The sequence below is a fragment of the Ogataea polymorpha genome, assembly GCF_001664045.1.
Source record: "Ogataea polymorpha strain NCYC 495 leu1.1 chromosome Unknown OGAPOscaffold_5, whole genome shotgun sequence".
Taxonomy (NCBI): Eukaryota; Fungi; Ascomycota; class Pichiomycetes; order Pichiales; family Pichiaceae; genus Ogataea; species Ogataea polymorpha.
The window spans coordinates 702,609-716,596 of record NW_017264702.1 but is presented as its reverse complement, the minus strand read 5'-3'; the positions used below and the strand labels follow the sequence as shown (position 1 = coordinate 716,596).

Genomic DNA, 13,988 nt, shown 5'->3' with positions numbered 1-13,988 from the left:
CATGTAGCCCGCCTTTTCGCAGGTATGCACCAGATATTTTTCACATGTCAATACCCCACATTCTAGTCTTTATATTCCTCCTATATCGCTGATAACTACATGTCTCCAAGCTATAAAATCGTCAACCAGGTGTTTGTGATCGTTCTGGACGATCCACACACCAGAAACGCCCTCACGATCGCCCAGTTTGTGCAGCTTGCCGAGCTGCTCGAGTTGGCGGACAAGCACCCGCACACAACAGCCACGCTTGTCGTGGGCAGGGGCCCGATGTTCAGTGCGGGTGCCAACATCAAGACGGTTGCCCAGCTAAAAAACAAGACCAGCAGCGAGATCCTTAGCGAGATCGGCGCGAAAAACCTGTGTCTAGTGCATCTGTTCACGTCGCACCGCAAATTGCTGGTGGTCGGGCTCAACGGGCCGGTAATCGGGCTCACGGCGTCGCTCGTCGCTCTGGCAGACCTCGTGTACGCTCAGAACCACAAGGTGTTTATGTCGTTCCCGTTCACCAACATCGGTCTCACGACGGAGTGCGCAGCAGCCGTGTCGCTGCCGCAGCGGCTTGGGCTGAGCACCGCTCTGGAACACGTGCTGCTGGCAAAACCACTCTCGGCAGCCAAATTGCATGCGCTCGGACTTGTCAACAGAGTGTTCGATCTGGATGACTGCGACGAATTCAATGAGCAGCTCACAAAGATGCTGAATAAAGAGCTGGTCGGTCTCGACCGCGAGAGCATTTTTGTCAACAAACGGCTCATGCGCCACACGTTCGACACACAAGTGCGCGCACAGGCGCTCCAGGAAACCATGTCTGGCGTAGCCGACTGGACGGCCAACAAACCGCAGACGGCGTTCGACGAGATCGTGGCCGGCAAACGAAGGCACAAGCTGTGATCATCACTGCACACGCACGCGCTCGTCCCAATCGGCCTCGTAGTCGTGGCTCTCCTCGTCTGCAGGCTCTGAGATTTGCCTCAGCATTGGCGCGTCCTGCGCGGCCTCCTGCTCCTCGCCCAGTTTGAGGTTTTTCGTGGCGTTCCAGCTGGTCATGATGGCGACGGCCATAATCAGAATGGCAAGAATGCCCGACCGCGTGAGCGCCCATCGCAGCGTCTCGACCTCAGACCGCAGCCCCGAAATAAGCTCTGAGATGATTTTGTTGTTGAGGTCCTGGTTTTTGATGTTGAGTCGCTTGAGTTGTAGATTATTTTCGTGCTTGAACTGGTTAAGAATCATCTTGATGGAGTTGTCGTTGAGTTGTAGTCGCGACGTAGTCTCGTCCTGCAGCAGGTTGAATATTCGTTTCAGCCCGATCGACGAACTGGTAAGCTCTGTGAGTGAGATCTCGCGGTAGTTGCGTGTTTCCACCAGCAACTCGCTGTGCGCAGCCTCGAATAAATACGCCTCGTTCTCGAGGTCCACCTGCGGCACAAATTTGTTGTTGAGCCACGTCAGCTTCTGCTTCAGTACAGCCTTGATCAGCCCCAGGACCACCTCGCTCTCCGCCTCGCTGAACCCGCTGTCCCGCAGCTGTTTCCACACTTTATATGTGTCCAAAAACGACTCCATCCGGATCTGGTCCGCGTCGATCTCGCTTGCTGCGTCGGTGGGCTCATGCTCGTCCAAGATCGGGATCAGGTTGTCCAGCTGCGACGCCACGCCGTCGACCTTGTCGGGCGTGTGAAGGTCGAATTTAAAGTTCTGGTCGTCATTTATCTCGTTGATCACGTCGACAATGTTAGGCCCTGCCGTCGCATGGTTGTCCTCGCTGTTGGCATTAAACAGGTTGCCGTGGAAGAAGTAGTTCTTTCGCACCGGCCTTGCAAAACAGACGCTGCGTCTCGTCAAGATTCGCCGCAACATGGAGGTCGGTGTAAGGATTATCGGAAAGAAATTATCTCGTTTGAAATAATTTATATATCTTTTGCATGTCGGACCTGCTCAACAAGCCGCGCGCAGAGCTGTCCGAAAAAGACTTGCAGGACTTAGAGGACTACGAGTTCAACAATGGACCGCTCCGGCTGCTGACCAACGCCATCCACAACAGCGCCACAGTGCTGATCTCGCTGAGAAACAACCACAAGCTCCTGGCCAAGGTCAAGGCCTTTGACCGCCATTGCAACATGATTCTCGAGAACGTCAAGGAGATCTGGACCGAGACCAACCCAGACGATAGAAACAAAAAGATGATGCGAGAACGGTTCGTGTCCAAGATGTTTCTCAGAGGGGACTCTGTGATTGTCGTTCTTAAACACACTTGAATGGCTTGCTGAGGTAAGCGTGTATAGTAGAAAAAAATTCATACCATATAATTATCCATGTTCCGACGAATAGTCCCGCGTTCCCGGTTGTGGCTGTATTCCAGACGGCTCAGCACGCGTAGAGAGTACCTCAACTACGAAATTGACAAGGTCAACAACCCGATTCGTATCCCGAAAGACCAGCTCGCAGAACGGATGGCCAAGATCCCGCTGAAAAACTATAGAAACTTCATCATTGTGGCCCATGTCGACCACGGAAAATCCACTTTGAGCGATAGATTGCTTGAGCTGACAGGAGTCGTTGAACCAGGCCAGCAGAACAAACAAATTCTCGATAAACTCGACGTCGAGAAGGAAAGAGGCATTACTGTCAAGGCCCAAACCGTTTCCATGATCTACCATTACAAAGGAGAGGACTACTTGTTCCACCTGGTGGACTCGCCAGGCCATGTGGATTTTCGTCTCGAGGTGTCACGGTCGTATGCGTCGTGCCAAGGCGCACTACTGCTCGTGGACGCGTCTGAAGGAATCAAGGCGCAAACCGTCGCCAACTTCTACCTTGCGTATTCGATGGACTTGCGGCTGCTGCCGGTAATCAACAAGATCGACCTCGACACGGCGAACATTGAGCGCGCCGAGGAACAGATCGCCACCACTTTCGAGCTTCCAGCACGTGACATTGTGCACGTGAGCGCAAAGACGGGGCAGAACGTTGAGTATCTTTTACCAGCGATGATCGAGAAGATTGCGCCTCCGATGCACTGTCGGCCAGATGCACCGTTGCGGGCGCAGATAGTGGACTCGTGGTACGATCCGTACGTGGGGGTTATCCTTCTAGTGAACATGGTGGACGGTGTTATCAAGAAAGGCACCAAAATAGAGAGCTGTCGCACCAAAGAAAAATACGAGGTTAAAGAAGTCGGTATCATGTATCCCGAGCGCACGCCGATGCCACAATTGGTTGCTGGCCAGGTTGCGTATGTGATTCCTGGGTTCAAAGATCCGAACGACGCGTTTGTCGGCGACACGCTTATCCTGGCGAACTCTGACGCGGAGCCGTTGGAAGGCTTTGAGGAGCCGAAACCGATGGTTTTCGTGGGCGCGTTCCCGGCGGAAGGGTCAGATTTCAAGAAAATGGAGGAGAGTCTGCAGCACCTTTTCCTGAACGACAGGTCAGTGACAATCCAGCGGGCCACGTCGAACGCCTTGGGCCAAGGCTGGCGACTTGGATTTCTTGGGTCGCTACATGCGTCGATTTTCAAGGAGCGGCTCGAAAAAGAGCATGGTAAAAATCTTATTATTACATCGCCAACGGTGCCGTACAAAGTGCACTACACAGACGGCACAGAGCAGGTGGTGAGCAATCCGGACGAGTTTCCGGATGGTACACAGAAACAGAAGATCCGATACCTAAGCGAGCCGTACGTGGAGGCTCTGATGACGTTCCCGAGCGAGTACACGGGCACAGTGATGACTCTGTGTGACAACCATCGCGGCGAACAGGTGGATATACAGTACTTGTCAAACGGACAGGCGCTGGTCAAGTATCTGCTGCCGACGTCGCAGCTGATTGACGATTTTTTCGGCAAGCTCAAGAGCGCGACGCGCGGTTATGCGTCGCTTGACTACGAGGATCACGGGTACCGTCCTTCTGACATCCACAAGCTGGAGCTACTGGTGAACGGGAACGGCGTCGACGCGCTGTCAATGGTGCTGCATAGGAGCCAGCTCGAAAAGACGGCGCGGCGAGCAGTCCAGCGGCTCAAAGAGTTTCTGCGGATCCAGCAGTTCGAAGTGATCATTCAGGCCAAGGCCAACAACCGCATAATTGCAAGAGAAACCATCAAGGCTCGCCGCAAAGACGTGCTGGCCAAACTGCATGCGGCAGACATCTCGCGGCGCAAAAAATTGCTTGCCAAACAGAAAGAGGGCAAGAAAAACCTCAAGGCCGTGGGCCAGGTCCGTATCTCGTCGGACGCATACCAGTCGTTCCTGCGCAAGGACTGATGTAAATAGTATTAGTGTATCAATTGCTCGATCAGCGCGCGGATCTTGTCATTTTCGTTGCGATTTTTGATTAGGTAAAGGATATGGTTCAGCACCGCGTCACATTGCTCCACGTCGTGAGCTAGTTTCTCAGAGAAATCGCGTTTATAAGGAGCAAAGAGCCGCACAACCGTGGGGCGACAGTTTGTTTCTCCCGTCTCGGTCTCTGCACAGTAATGCATCTCCATCAGCTTTACCTCGCGCTGCTTCAGATTAATCACAAACGTCCTGCTAATGGCTTTTGGGCCCAAACGCGCGCAGTCATCGCGCATCGACTCGCCGATCTGACCCTCCAGATTGTAGTGTACAGGACATGCCTGAAGAGAAAATTCAGGCCGGTACTGGTCGATGAAACCGGTCATCAGCGGCAACACCTGGGGACGGGGTATTTTCAAGGCTAGGGGAGCAATGTCGAGCACTTTCGCGCCGCCCGCCAAGTCTACAGCCTCAAAGTGCACGTCAGCCGCCATCACGAGCTGCGCCAGATCGACACGCTCGGCCACACTCGGGATCTCGTACGTGGTGCGAACCACGGCTTTCTCCTTGTCAATATCAAGTGACCCGAGGTCACGTGTCAATCGCGAGAGGTTGCCTGCGCCTGAGGACACAGATTTCCACGGGTACTCGTCGTACTCTGCGACCGCTGGTGGTGTCACTTCCACGCTCTCGCCGAGACCGGACCGCCAGCGCTCCATGAACGAGCCGAAGTGGAGTCGATTGCGCCACGACGACGACATTGTTGTTGACTGCGACCCGTACGACGTCGACAGATTCTGGAGAGAAGCGTACGAGGACGCTCGTCTGACTTGCGACATAGGCTGGCGCTCGGGCTTCGCAAACTCGGTGAATTTCGGTGAGTTTGAGATGATAGGTGTCGCCTTGGACGGGATCTCCCAGCCCTTGGTGGAGCCGGAGCTGAACGTCATTTCGGGCGACATCGACTCAGAGCTGGAGTCGTCGTGATACGCGGTGCGCTGGATCGGGATCGGTTTCGACGCAGTCGGGCTTTGCCCGGGATCAGTGTCTGTGTCGTCGTCCTTTTCGAGCGATTTGGAAAATGTAAAATGATCATAGCCAAAGATGCCTGCAAGAATTAAAACAAGTTTCTGCGAAACGACCGGGTTGCCCGTGACAAGTACAACGCGCACGGAACGACGGGTAAGGTAGTTGAGCGGGCCGTCGACGATTTCGCGGCGGTGCGGCAGAATGAGCGTGAGCAGCGTGGCTAGAAACTTGAGTCCAACAACGGGGGAGCACGGGTGGCTGGGCGACGTCGACTGGGATTCCTGGATCGGCGCCTGTAGCAACGCCAGTGACGGGTGGCGGCCATCCTTGAGCTCCAGCCACGTCGCCACGGCAACGGCCCACCGGCACAACGTCGAGTCGCTTTGTTTCAGCGGGACGTACAGCCGTGGAGTCTCGATGAGGAAAACCAGCGACCGCACAAAAAGATGCAGGCTGTGCACTAGATCGGGCTCTTTTTGGAGGCAGCCAGCGGGGAACGAGGGTTTAGACCCTGCACACGGTCGACCAAGCGACGCGAGTGCGCGAAGTTTGGCCACAATAAGTTTTTGCGTGGATTCCAAGTGTCCTGCGATTTCCGGCCAATGGTTTGTCAGTATTTCATGGGCATTCTGATCCCTGCCTATCGGCACAATCAGGCCAAAGGCCATTCTTGTGGGCGCCTCGTCGCACATTGGGGCACTCCGCGAGTAAACACAGGGCTTAGGAGCCCAGTCCGGGTCGCCATTGCCGCTCTCGCACAGCCTGAAGCTGCTGTTCACGGAAAATAGCCGAGTGACCAGCATCGACGCAGGCATCGCCGCGAGAGGCGGAAGGTAGTGCAGCTTGGTGGTGGAGATGGTCTCGTTCAGCAGAATGCCGTAGTAGCCAAACATAAGCGCCGCAAGCTCGCTGGTCGGGTGGTGAAACGACTTGTTCAAGTACGCCGGACTTGATGCCTCGGAGACGCCGGGTCGCAGGCTGAGCGCTGAGTCGAACAACGTCTGTTTCGACCGAATCCCAGAGTCCTGCACCACCACAAGTCGACAAAGACTCGACTTGTCAGAGAGCCGGAAAGTGGCAACCGGGACAGTGTTGCCGGGGCCGTAGAGCTGGGACCCGTTGTAATGGGCATCACTGGCGGCGTATGGGGGCGGCGGCACCTGCGGGTCGAGAGTAGGTTCCTGCTGGCAAAACTCTTTTTTTCTGAGCAAGTTTCCTAGCATTTGCGATACATGGCCACACGCTGGGGGGGATTTACCTGGGAGACTTATTTTTTTCTCGATAAGCCAAGGCGCGAGGGAAAAAAATGTGTGGTAGGATTATGAATGAAAAATGCGTGCACGTGACACGGGTCGCGTGCCATTCTAGCTATGATCAGACACAAAAATCAGCGGAAAAATTGCTGTCTCATTCGAAAAATAGGTAGATAAAATAGTCTGGTGCGAGTTTCAGCAGCCACTGCATTTTTAGCCGCCGTTCTCTCGCCCTCTACCTTTCTATTACCACCCACCATTAGTCTTTGCTTGTCCTATGCAACGTCCCCACGCAGAATGACAGGAATAGCGAACAAACAACAGATTCTGGAGCACGATAGCGAGTTCCCCACGAATCACTCGATTCCGCAGTTCAACTCCAAGTACACGGCCGAGAGTTTTGGTGCCTCCGAGGCATTGACGTCGTCTGCGCAGCGCAAGAACAAATCGCAGGAGTCCAGTCCACTCGCATCGCCCACCACGTCCCGACGCTCGTCCCGGCTCCCTTCGGTGAACCCCGTTTCGCCGTCGAGCTCGTCGCTGGCACTGAACCAGGACACCCAGCGCACGTCGCACACTTCATCTGTGCACGAGCTCAGCGACAAGGGCTCGCGGCGTCCGTCCAGCAGCCAGGGCGACATAGGCGTTCCTCCGTCGTACAAAGGTTTCCATGGCCGGCGCGACGGAAGCGAGAAGCCTGTGCCGCCGCTGATGACGCCGATCAAGCCCAAAAAGAGCCGTCGCGGGACCTCTTTCCTCAACAAGTTCCTCTCCTCGCGGCGCGACTCGGATTCCAAAGCGCGGCGCCAGGGCAGCTCGCACTCGTCTCGGTTCTCGCGGCGGTCCGACCAGTCGCTGAGCTCGCGCACCGCGTCCACGGACTCCGAGAAGGGAGGGTCGCCGCGCGAATCTGTGTCGTTCTCGTCGCGACTCAAGAACCCGATATCGCAGGCCCTGCCGTTCGGCAACTCCGACAAAAAGGCCAGCCCGTTCAATCTCGACCTCGACACCGATAACGAACACATGGCAGATATTACGAGACTCTCGAACTCCCGGCTGTCGCGCATGGGCTCGACGGTCAGCATGATCCCGCAGCCGCCGCTAGAGCGCACCGACTGGCGCCCGCCCGAGAGCTGGAAGGTGAAGAACACGCGTGAAAACTCAGATCCACTCACGCACTACCCGGGCATCCAGGAGCGCACGAGCTCTATGTCGTCGTCCGAGTCGTCGTCTGCGTCCTCGGGCCGGTCGCTGGTGCCGCCGCGCAAGGCCTCGGCAATAACATCGCTGTCGACCTCGAGCCCCAAGAGTGACAACCATGTGGACGGGCACGGCGAAAAACGCGACAGCAAGAGCACGATCACGGAGGAAAACGGCCGCGTGTACCACGCGAAGGAACTCAGGGGCTCGGCGCGGTCGTCGGTGCGCATATTCATCGGCGACAAGAGCTCTGTGCTGCCGTGCACTTTGGACACCACGTGCAAGGATGTTCTGGACTCGCTGCACCGCAAGCGGTTTTTGAAGAACGACGAAGACCACATAATTGTGCTCAAGTGCGGCGGGCTGATCCGGACGCTGTCGCTGGACGAACGGCCGCTCAAGATCCAGCGCACAATGCTGTTTCTGTACGGCTACACGCAGCGCGACAACCTCGACTATATCGAGCGCACCGACCTGAGCTTCCTGTTCAAATTCGTGGTGCAGGACCGCGGAGTCGAGCTGATCAGCAACGAACGCCGCCGCATGATCAACCCGCAGAATGTCAATCTCAACAACTGGAATTTGCAGGATATTCCGAATTTTTTGTACGCAGAGCCTATCGTCAGTCTTGACGTGTCGCAAAACCCGTCGTTCGAATTCACCAAGGAGTTCATGCACGACTGCCGCAACCTTCTCAACCTGAGCTTCACGCGCAGCGGCAACCCTAAGTTCCCGACCCCAGTCGTGTACGCGCCGCGGTTGCAGGAGCTGAACCTGGAGGTGAACTATATCAAGCTGATTCCACCTGAGATCTCGAAGATGACGACTCTAACGACGCTGAACCTGGCCTGTAACCGCATTTCGACGCTTCCTGCGTCGTTCGCAGAGTTGCAGAGCCTGCAGAGCTTGAATCTCTCATCGAACAGACTCAAGAACATCCCCGAGCCGCTTACCAAGATTGCCGGCCTAAAACGGCTCGATCTCTCGTACAACAACATTTCCGAGATCCCAGACTCGGTGGCCAACCTGGTGAATCTGGAGGTCTTGCAACTGGCAGCCAACAAACTGTCCAGGGATCTGCCGTCGTTTTTCCGGCAGCTCAAGACGCTGATTAAGATAGACATCCGGTTCAACAAATTCGACTCGATCGACGCGCTGAAAAACTTGCCCGCTCTCGAGGTGATCCGGGCAACGGGAAACAACATCTCGGTGTTCAAGAGCAGCGCAGCAAACTTGTTTGAGGTCGAGCTCAATATCAACCCGGTCACGTTCGTCAAGTTCGACCAGGTGATGACCAAACTCAAGATTGTCGACTTCTCCAAAGACAAGCTCACGTCGTGCTCGTTTGTGTCGATGCTGCCTGCCATTGAGAAGCTCACAATGGACTACAACCACTTGGTCTCGCTGCCCGACGATATCTACAAGATGAAGAACCTGACACATCTGTCAGTGTTCCGCAATAACCTGACCTCGCTACCCAGCGCAATCGGCTCCCTCACGAGACTTCGCTACCTCGACTTGCACCTCAACAACATCAGCTTCCTCACGCCCGAGATTTGGAACCTCTCGTCACTTGAGTACTTCAACATCTCGTCCAACCTGCTGGAGTTTTTCCCCGACCCGCCCGAGCAGTTTGTGCCATTCACAGGCTTTTCGTCGCTGGGCCGCACAGCACCACAACGTGCACGCAACCACCAGTCGTCGATTGTCGCGCCAAGCACCAAACGGCGTACGTCAGAAATATCCACCATGACGATGAGCAACTACGACAGCGTCGGACTCGAAAAGTCACTCAAAGTGCTCAGTCTTAACGACAACAAGTTTACCGACTCGGTCATCCAGACGGTATCGATGTTCAAGAACCTTGTGGTGCTCAATTTGTCCTACAACGAGCTGTTCGATATTCCGCCTGGCCATCTCAGCAATCTTACCAAACTGCAAAAACTATATCTGAGCGGTAACCATCTGTCCAGCCTGCCCGTCGACGACCTCGAGGCCTTCACCCAGATGGACACGCTGCATCTGAACGGGAACAGATTCCATACGCTGCCGGCAGAGCTGTCGAAAATCACCAACATGACAGCGCTCGACGTTGGATCCAACAACCTCAAGTACAACATCGGCAACATACCGTACGACTGGAACTGGAGCTACAACCCGAAACTCAAGTACCTCAACTTCTCGGGCAACAAAAGGCTCGAGATCAAGCCGCTGCACAAGCGCGAGGGCATGGAGGACAGTTTGGACTCTTTCCTTGTGCTGAAAGACCTTAAGTTGCTGGGACTGATGGATGTCACCATCACTACGGACCTTGTACCTGACCAGAGTGTTGACGTGCGTGTGCGGTCGACCGTGTCGCAGCTTGGAAAATACGGCTACGGCATCTCTGATACACTCGGCAACAAGTCGAGTCTCACTACGAGAGACGTGGTGATCGAGCGGTTCCGGGGAAACTCGAACGAGAAGCTGATCACGATCTATGACGGCAAGAACTGCAGCGACGAGAGCGGCGACAAAATCTCCAAGATCATCCAGGAAACGTTTGAGATCCATCTGGCCAAGGAGCTTGAGGGCCAGGACTCGGGCAAGACGATCGAGGACGCGTTGCGCGCGGCGTTTCTCACGATGAACTCCGAAATGAGCATTCTCATCAACAAGGACAAGTCTTCCACGTTCAGCTCGGCAGCCGCCCACCGCACCACCACCACCGACGAACTTACAATGGAGAAGGACGGCCTCACAGGGTGTTGCGCCACGGTTATTTACATTCGTGGCGACGAGCTGTACGTGGCCAACATCGGCGATATCATGGGCATTTTGACCAAGGCGGATGGCGAATACTCCGTTCTTACCATCAAGCACGAGCCGTACGCGCCCGAAGAGTACTCCCGCATCAGAGAATCGGGAGGCTTTGTTACCACCGACGGCTACCTCGACGGCGTAAGCGATGTGTCACGTGCGGTGGGATACTTCAAGCTCATCCCGCACATCAACGCGGTGCCGAGTATCTCCAAGTACAAGCTGACACAGAACGAGGAGATGATTGCGATCGCCACGTCTGAGATCTGGAAAAAAGTGCCGTACGACCTGGCTGCCGACATTATACGCCAGGAAAAAAGCAACCCGGGCATTGCGGCCGAGAAGCTGCGGGACTTTGCGATCTCGTACGGCGTTAGCGACAAGGCCACCGCGGTGGTGCTGTCGCTGCGGCAATTCACAACGAAGCAGAAGTACCACGAGCGCGGATCATTGCCCGAGGACTCGCTTCTGCGCAAGCTGGACGAGGAGATCGAGCCACCGACGGGCGAGCTCGCGATGGTGTTCACCGATATCAAGAACTCGACGCTGCTATGGGACACGTATCCGGTAGCGATGCGGTCGGCAATCAAGGTGCACAACGCCATCATGCGGCGGCAACTGCGAATTATTGGTGGCTACGAGGTCAAGACCGAAGGAGACGCGTTCATGGTGTCGTTCCCGACGCCATCGAGCGCACTCCTGTGGTGCTTCACGGTGCAGTCGCAGCTGCTCACCACAGGCGAGTGGCCTGCCGAGATACTGGCTTCCGACCAGGGCTGCGAGATCAAGGACGAGGAGGGCAATATTATTTTCCGTGGTCTGTCGGTGCGAATGGGCGTGCACTGGGGCCGTCCCGTGTGCGAGCGGGATATTGTTACCAAGAGAATGGACTATTTCGGGCCGATGGTCAATCGTGCTTCGCGGGTCAGCTCTGTTGCTGACGGCGGACAGATCGCCATGAGCACAGATTTTTACTACGAATTTGAAAAACTGCGCAACTTGCATGAGCAGGTCAAGTCCGGCGCGGGCGACATTAGCCAAGTGTATGGGTCAAAGACCTTGGGCCAGATTTTGGAGAGCCAGATGAACCAGGTCGACCAAATAGGATGGGTCGAGGAGTCGATCGGCAGCCGCAAGTTGAAGGGACTTGAGGCACCAGAGAAAATATGGCTTATTTTCCCGGCCCATCTCGCACAGCGGCTGAAGCTGCTCACCAGAATGAATGGCGAGATCGACAACCGCGCGGGCAAGCTGTTGATGGGTGGTCTGACGGCCGAGAGCGTGTGGAAACTGCGGAAACTGTCGTTGCGCCTGGAGAAAATATGCAGTTTTTGCGCCGGCTCGACCACGCAGCTCATCTCCAACAAGACGAAGATCTTGCCGTCAGACCTGATCTCCTCGAGCGCCGAAGAGACATTCATCAATCAAATCACAAACGCAGAGATGGATCTGCTGCTGCTTATTGAGCACATTGTCACAAGAATCGAGAACGCCGTTGGCATTTTGACGGTGCGCAAATGTGCCTCGCCTGATACGGCCAACGGCCTGCTGATGGGCACGATGGACGAACTGTACCATAAAATGCACTTGATGGTGCACCAGGCGGAAGAGGCTGTGCGCGCCAAGAGCCAGCTGATGGAAGAATTACCTGAGGAACTGTCGCAGGACGGCTCAGAGCTTGTAAATTAAATTGTAAATAATATATAAAATATTCGCAATTTTTTTTATCGCATTTTTATGGACCATGGCAGGATAAGGCCTGTTTCAGACGCTATCCGCTCGGGAATCGTCGTGGTCGACGCAACAGACGCTGTCCGTGAGCTGCTAGAGAACAGCATTGATTCTGGCGCCTCGCACGTCACGATTAGCGTCACGTTCGAGAACGGTTGCTTAGACATCGAGGTTGTTGATAACGGCTCAGGTATCGGTCCACACGACTTCGCAGCCATGGGACGCCGCCATTGGACATCAAAGAGCCTCAAGGAATCAAAGTTCGGGTTCCGTGGCGAGTCGCTTCACGCCATCATGGGACTTTGTACGCGAACAGAGATTGTCAGTGGTAGAGAAGGGTGTGCGTGGAAAATGCACTATGTTGGCACGTCTGCGCGCGAAACTCCCCGTCAGTGCGCTTTCTACGGGGCCAGCGGGACCCTGGTGCATGTGTTCGATGTGTTTGGTCGGCTACCGGTGCGCAAACGGCAGTTGGCTTCCGAATGGCGCGAGATGACTTCGAAGCTGAGCAGAATGTTGTTCTCTGTGCTCGTGGCACGGCCAGGGGTTACTGTGACTTTGGAGCGCGATGGGGTGCGCATGTTTAGTGTTACCAACCAGGGCGGCGTGGCAGGAATTGTAGGCTTGTTGGAGCAGCTGTATGGCCTCAGGGGTGCTGTGGAGCCTATCAATGCGAGCTTTGAGGATGTATACGTCACCGGCGTGCTGGGGCCTGACGTGGCCAAAAAATGCCAGTTGCTGTTGCTCAACGGCCGCCTGCTGGAAAACAGAAGCCTACAGAGGACAATCGCTCTCCAACTTGGGGCACGCTCGGGACTCTATGTGTTTGACATCCGTACACCACTCGAGGAGTCAGATCTGATGCAGAGCCCAAGCAAAAAGGTGTTCAGTCCCGTGCTGTTCGACAAAATCAAGGCTGTGTTGGAGGAGGTGGTGCGCCGGTGGATTGACAGAGAAAGAGATGTGCGTTTGCAACGAAAAGCGCGTCCCTCGCTGGGATTTTCGCGTTTTTTCAGTCCAGCCAGTCACGTGGTGCTTGACGGGCCCACCATTGGGCGCAGTCACGTGGTTGCCCAGGTGGAGAGCAAGTTCATTCTTGTGCGCATCGACGGAATGCTGGTGGCATTGGACCAGCATGCGTGCGACGAAAGAGTGCGTGTTGAAGCCCTGTACAGGCGATGGGCGGCCAGCACGCACACTGTGGCGGTGCACATTGAAATACCCGTCGGTGTAGGCGAGATAGAGCAGTTTGCGCGCTTTGGTGCCGAATTGAGTCGGTGGGGCATCAAATGCCGCGTGGAGAACGAAGTGGTGGTGATACATGAGGTTTTGGCTCTGGTGGCTGATAAGAACGCTGCTTTTTTGCAGACCGGCGTGTTGCAATTTTTGGACGATCTGGCGTCGAAACGCAAGCGCGGCTGCGCCTGGAGCGTCGACTGGTGGGTTGCTACTACCGAGATGCCGGAAATGTACCACGAGGCCATCCGTTCTCAGGCTTGTCGGGAGGCAATTCGGTTTGGGAAAACGCTCGATAAGGATTCTCAGCGCAGGTTAGTAGCCGACTTGGCGCTTTGTAGGGATCCATTGCACTGCGCACACGGCCGCCCGACATGTGTTCCGTTGATAAGATGGCTGAATAAATAAATCTTTTTTTTTTCTCTTGTTTTGGTTTTGTTTCCCATTGTCCTGTGCCCCA

The 13,988-nt window shown here is 55.3% G+C and overlaps 5 protein-coding genes across 5 annotated transcripts; 3 read left to right on the top strand and 2 right to left on the bottom strand.

The window, feature by feature from the left end:
• Window positions 1-76: 76 nt before the first annotated feature.
• Window positions 77-1,860, bottom strand: OGAPODRAFT_94866 (uncharacterized protein; the record flags this gene model as incomplete). Its single annotated transcript, XM_018357637.1, has 1 exon — window positions 77-1,860. One exon carries the CDS (start codon window positions 1,858-1,860, stop codon window positions 895-897), a length of 966 nt encoding a protein of 321 aa, XP_018209982.1. The 3' UTR covers window positions 77-894.
• Window positions 100-1,770, top strand: OGAPODRAFT_94867 (uncharacterized protein; the record flags this gene model as incomplete). The annotated part of the gene is made up of 2 exons (XM_018357638.1): window positions 100-764; window positions 799-1,770. 2 exons carry the CDS (start codon window positions 100-102, stop codon window positions 815-817), a joined length of 684 nt encoding a protein of 227 aa, XP_018209983.1. The 3' UTR covers window positions 818-1,770.
• Window positions 1,861-2,120: 260 nt separating the features above from the next.
• On the top strand, window positions 2,121-6,552 carry OGAPODRAFT_77244 (uncharacterized protein; the record flags this gene model as incomplete). The annotated part of the gene is made up of 2 exons (XM_018356303.1): window positions 2,121-2,197; window positions 2,363-6,552. 2 exons carry the CDS (start codon window positions 2,121-2,123, stop codon window positions 4,263-4,265), a joined length of 1,980 nt encoding a protein of 659 aa, XP_018209981.1. The 3' UTR covers window positions 4,266-6,552.
• OGAPODRAFT_16883 (uncharacterized protein) lies at window positions 2,420-6,552 on the bottom strand. Its single transcript, XM_018354725.1, has one exon. The coding sequence runs from the start codon at window positions 6,530-6,532 to the stop codon at window positions 4,277-4,279; it is 2,256 nt and encodes a 751-aa protein (XP_018209980.1). The 5' UTR covers window positions 6,533-6,552; the 3' UTR covers window positions 2,420-4,276.
• A 1,219-nt stretch (window positions 6,553-7,771) lies between these two features.
• OGAPODRAFT_101505 (uncharacterized protein) lies at window positions 7,772-13,927 on the top strand (the record flags this gene model as incomplete). The annotated part of the gene is made up of 2 exons (XM_018353051.1): window positions 7,772-9,393; window positions 9,523-13,927. The coding sequence occupies 2 exons, from the start codon at window positions 7,772-7,774 to the stop codon at window positions 12,248-12,250; spliced, it is 4,350 nt and encodes a 1,449-aa protein (XP_018209979.1). The 3' UTR covers window positions 12,251-13,927.
• Window positions 13,928-13,988: the final 61 nt, after the last annotated feature.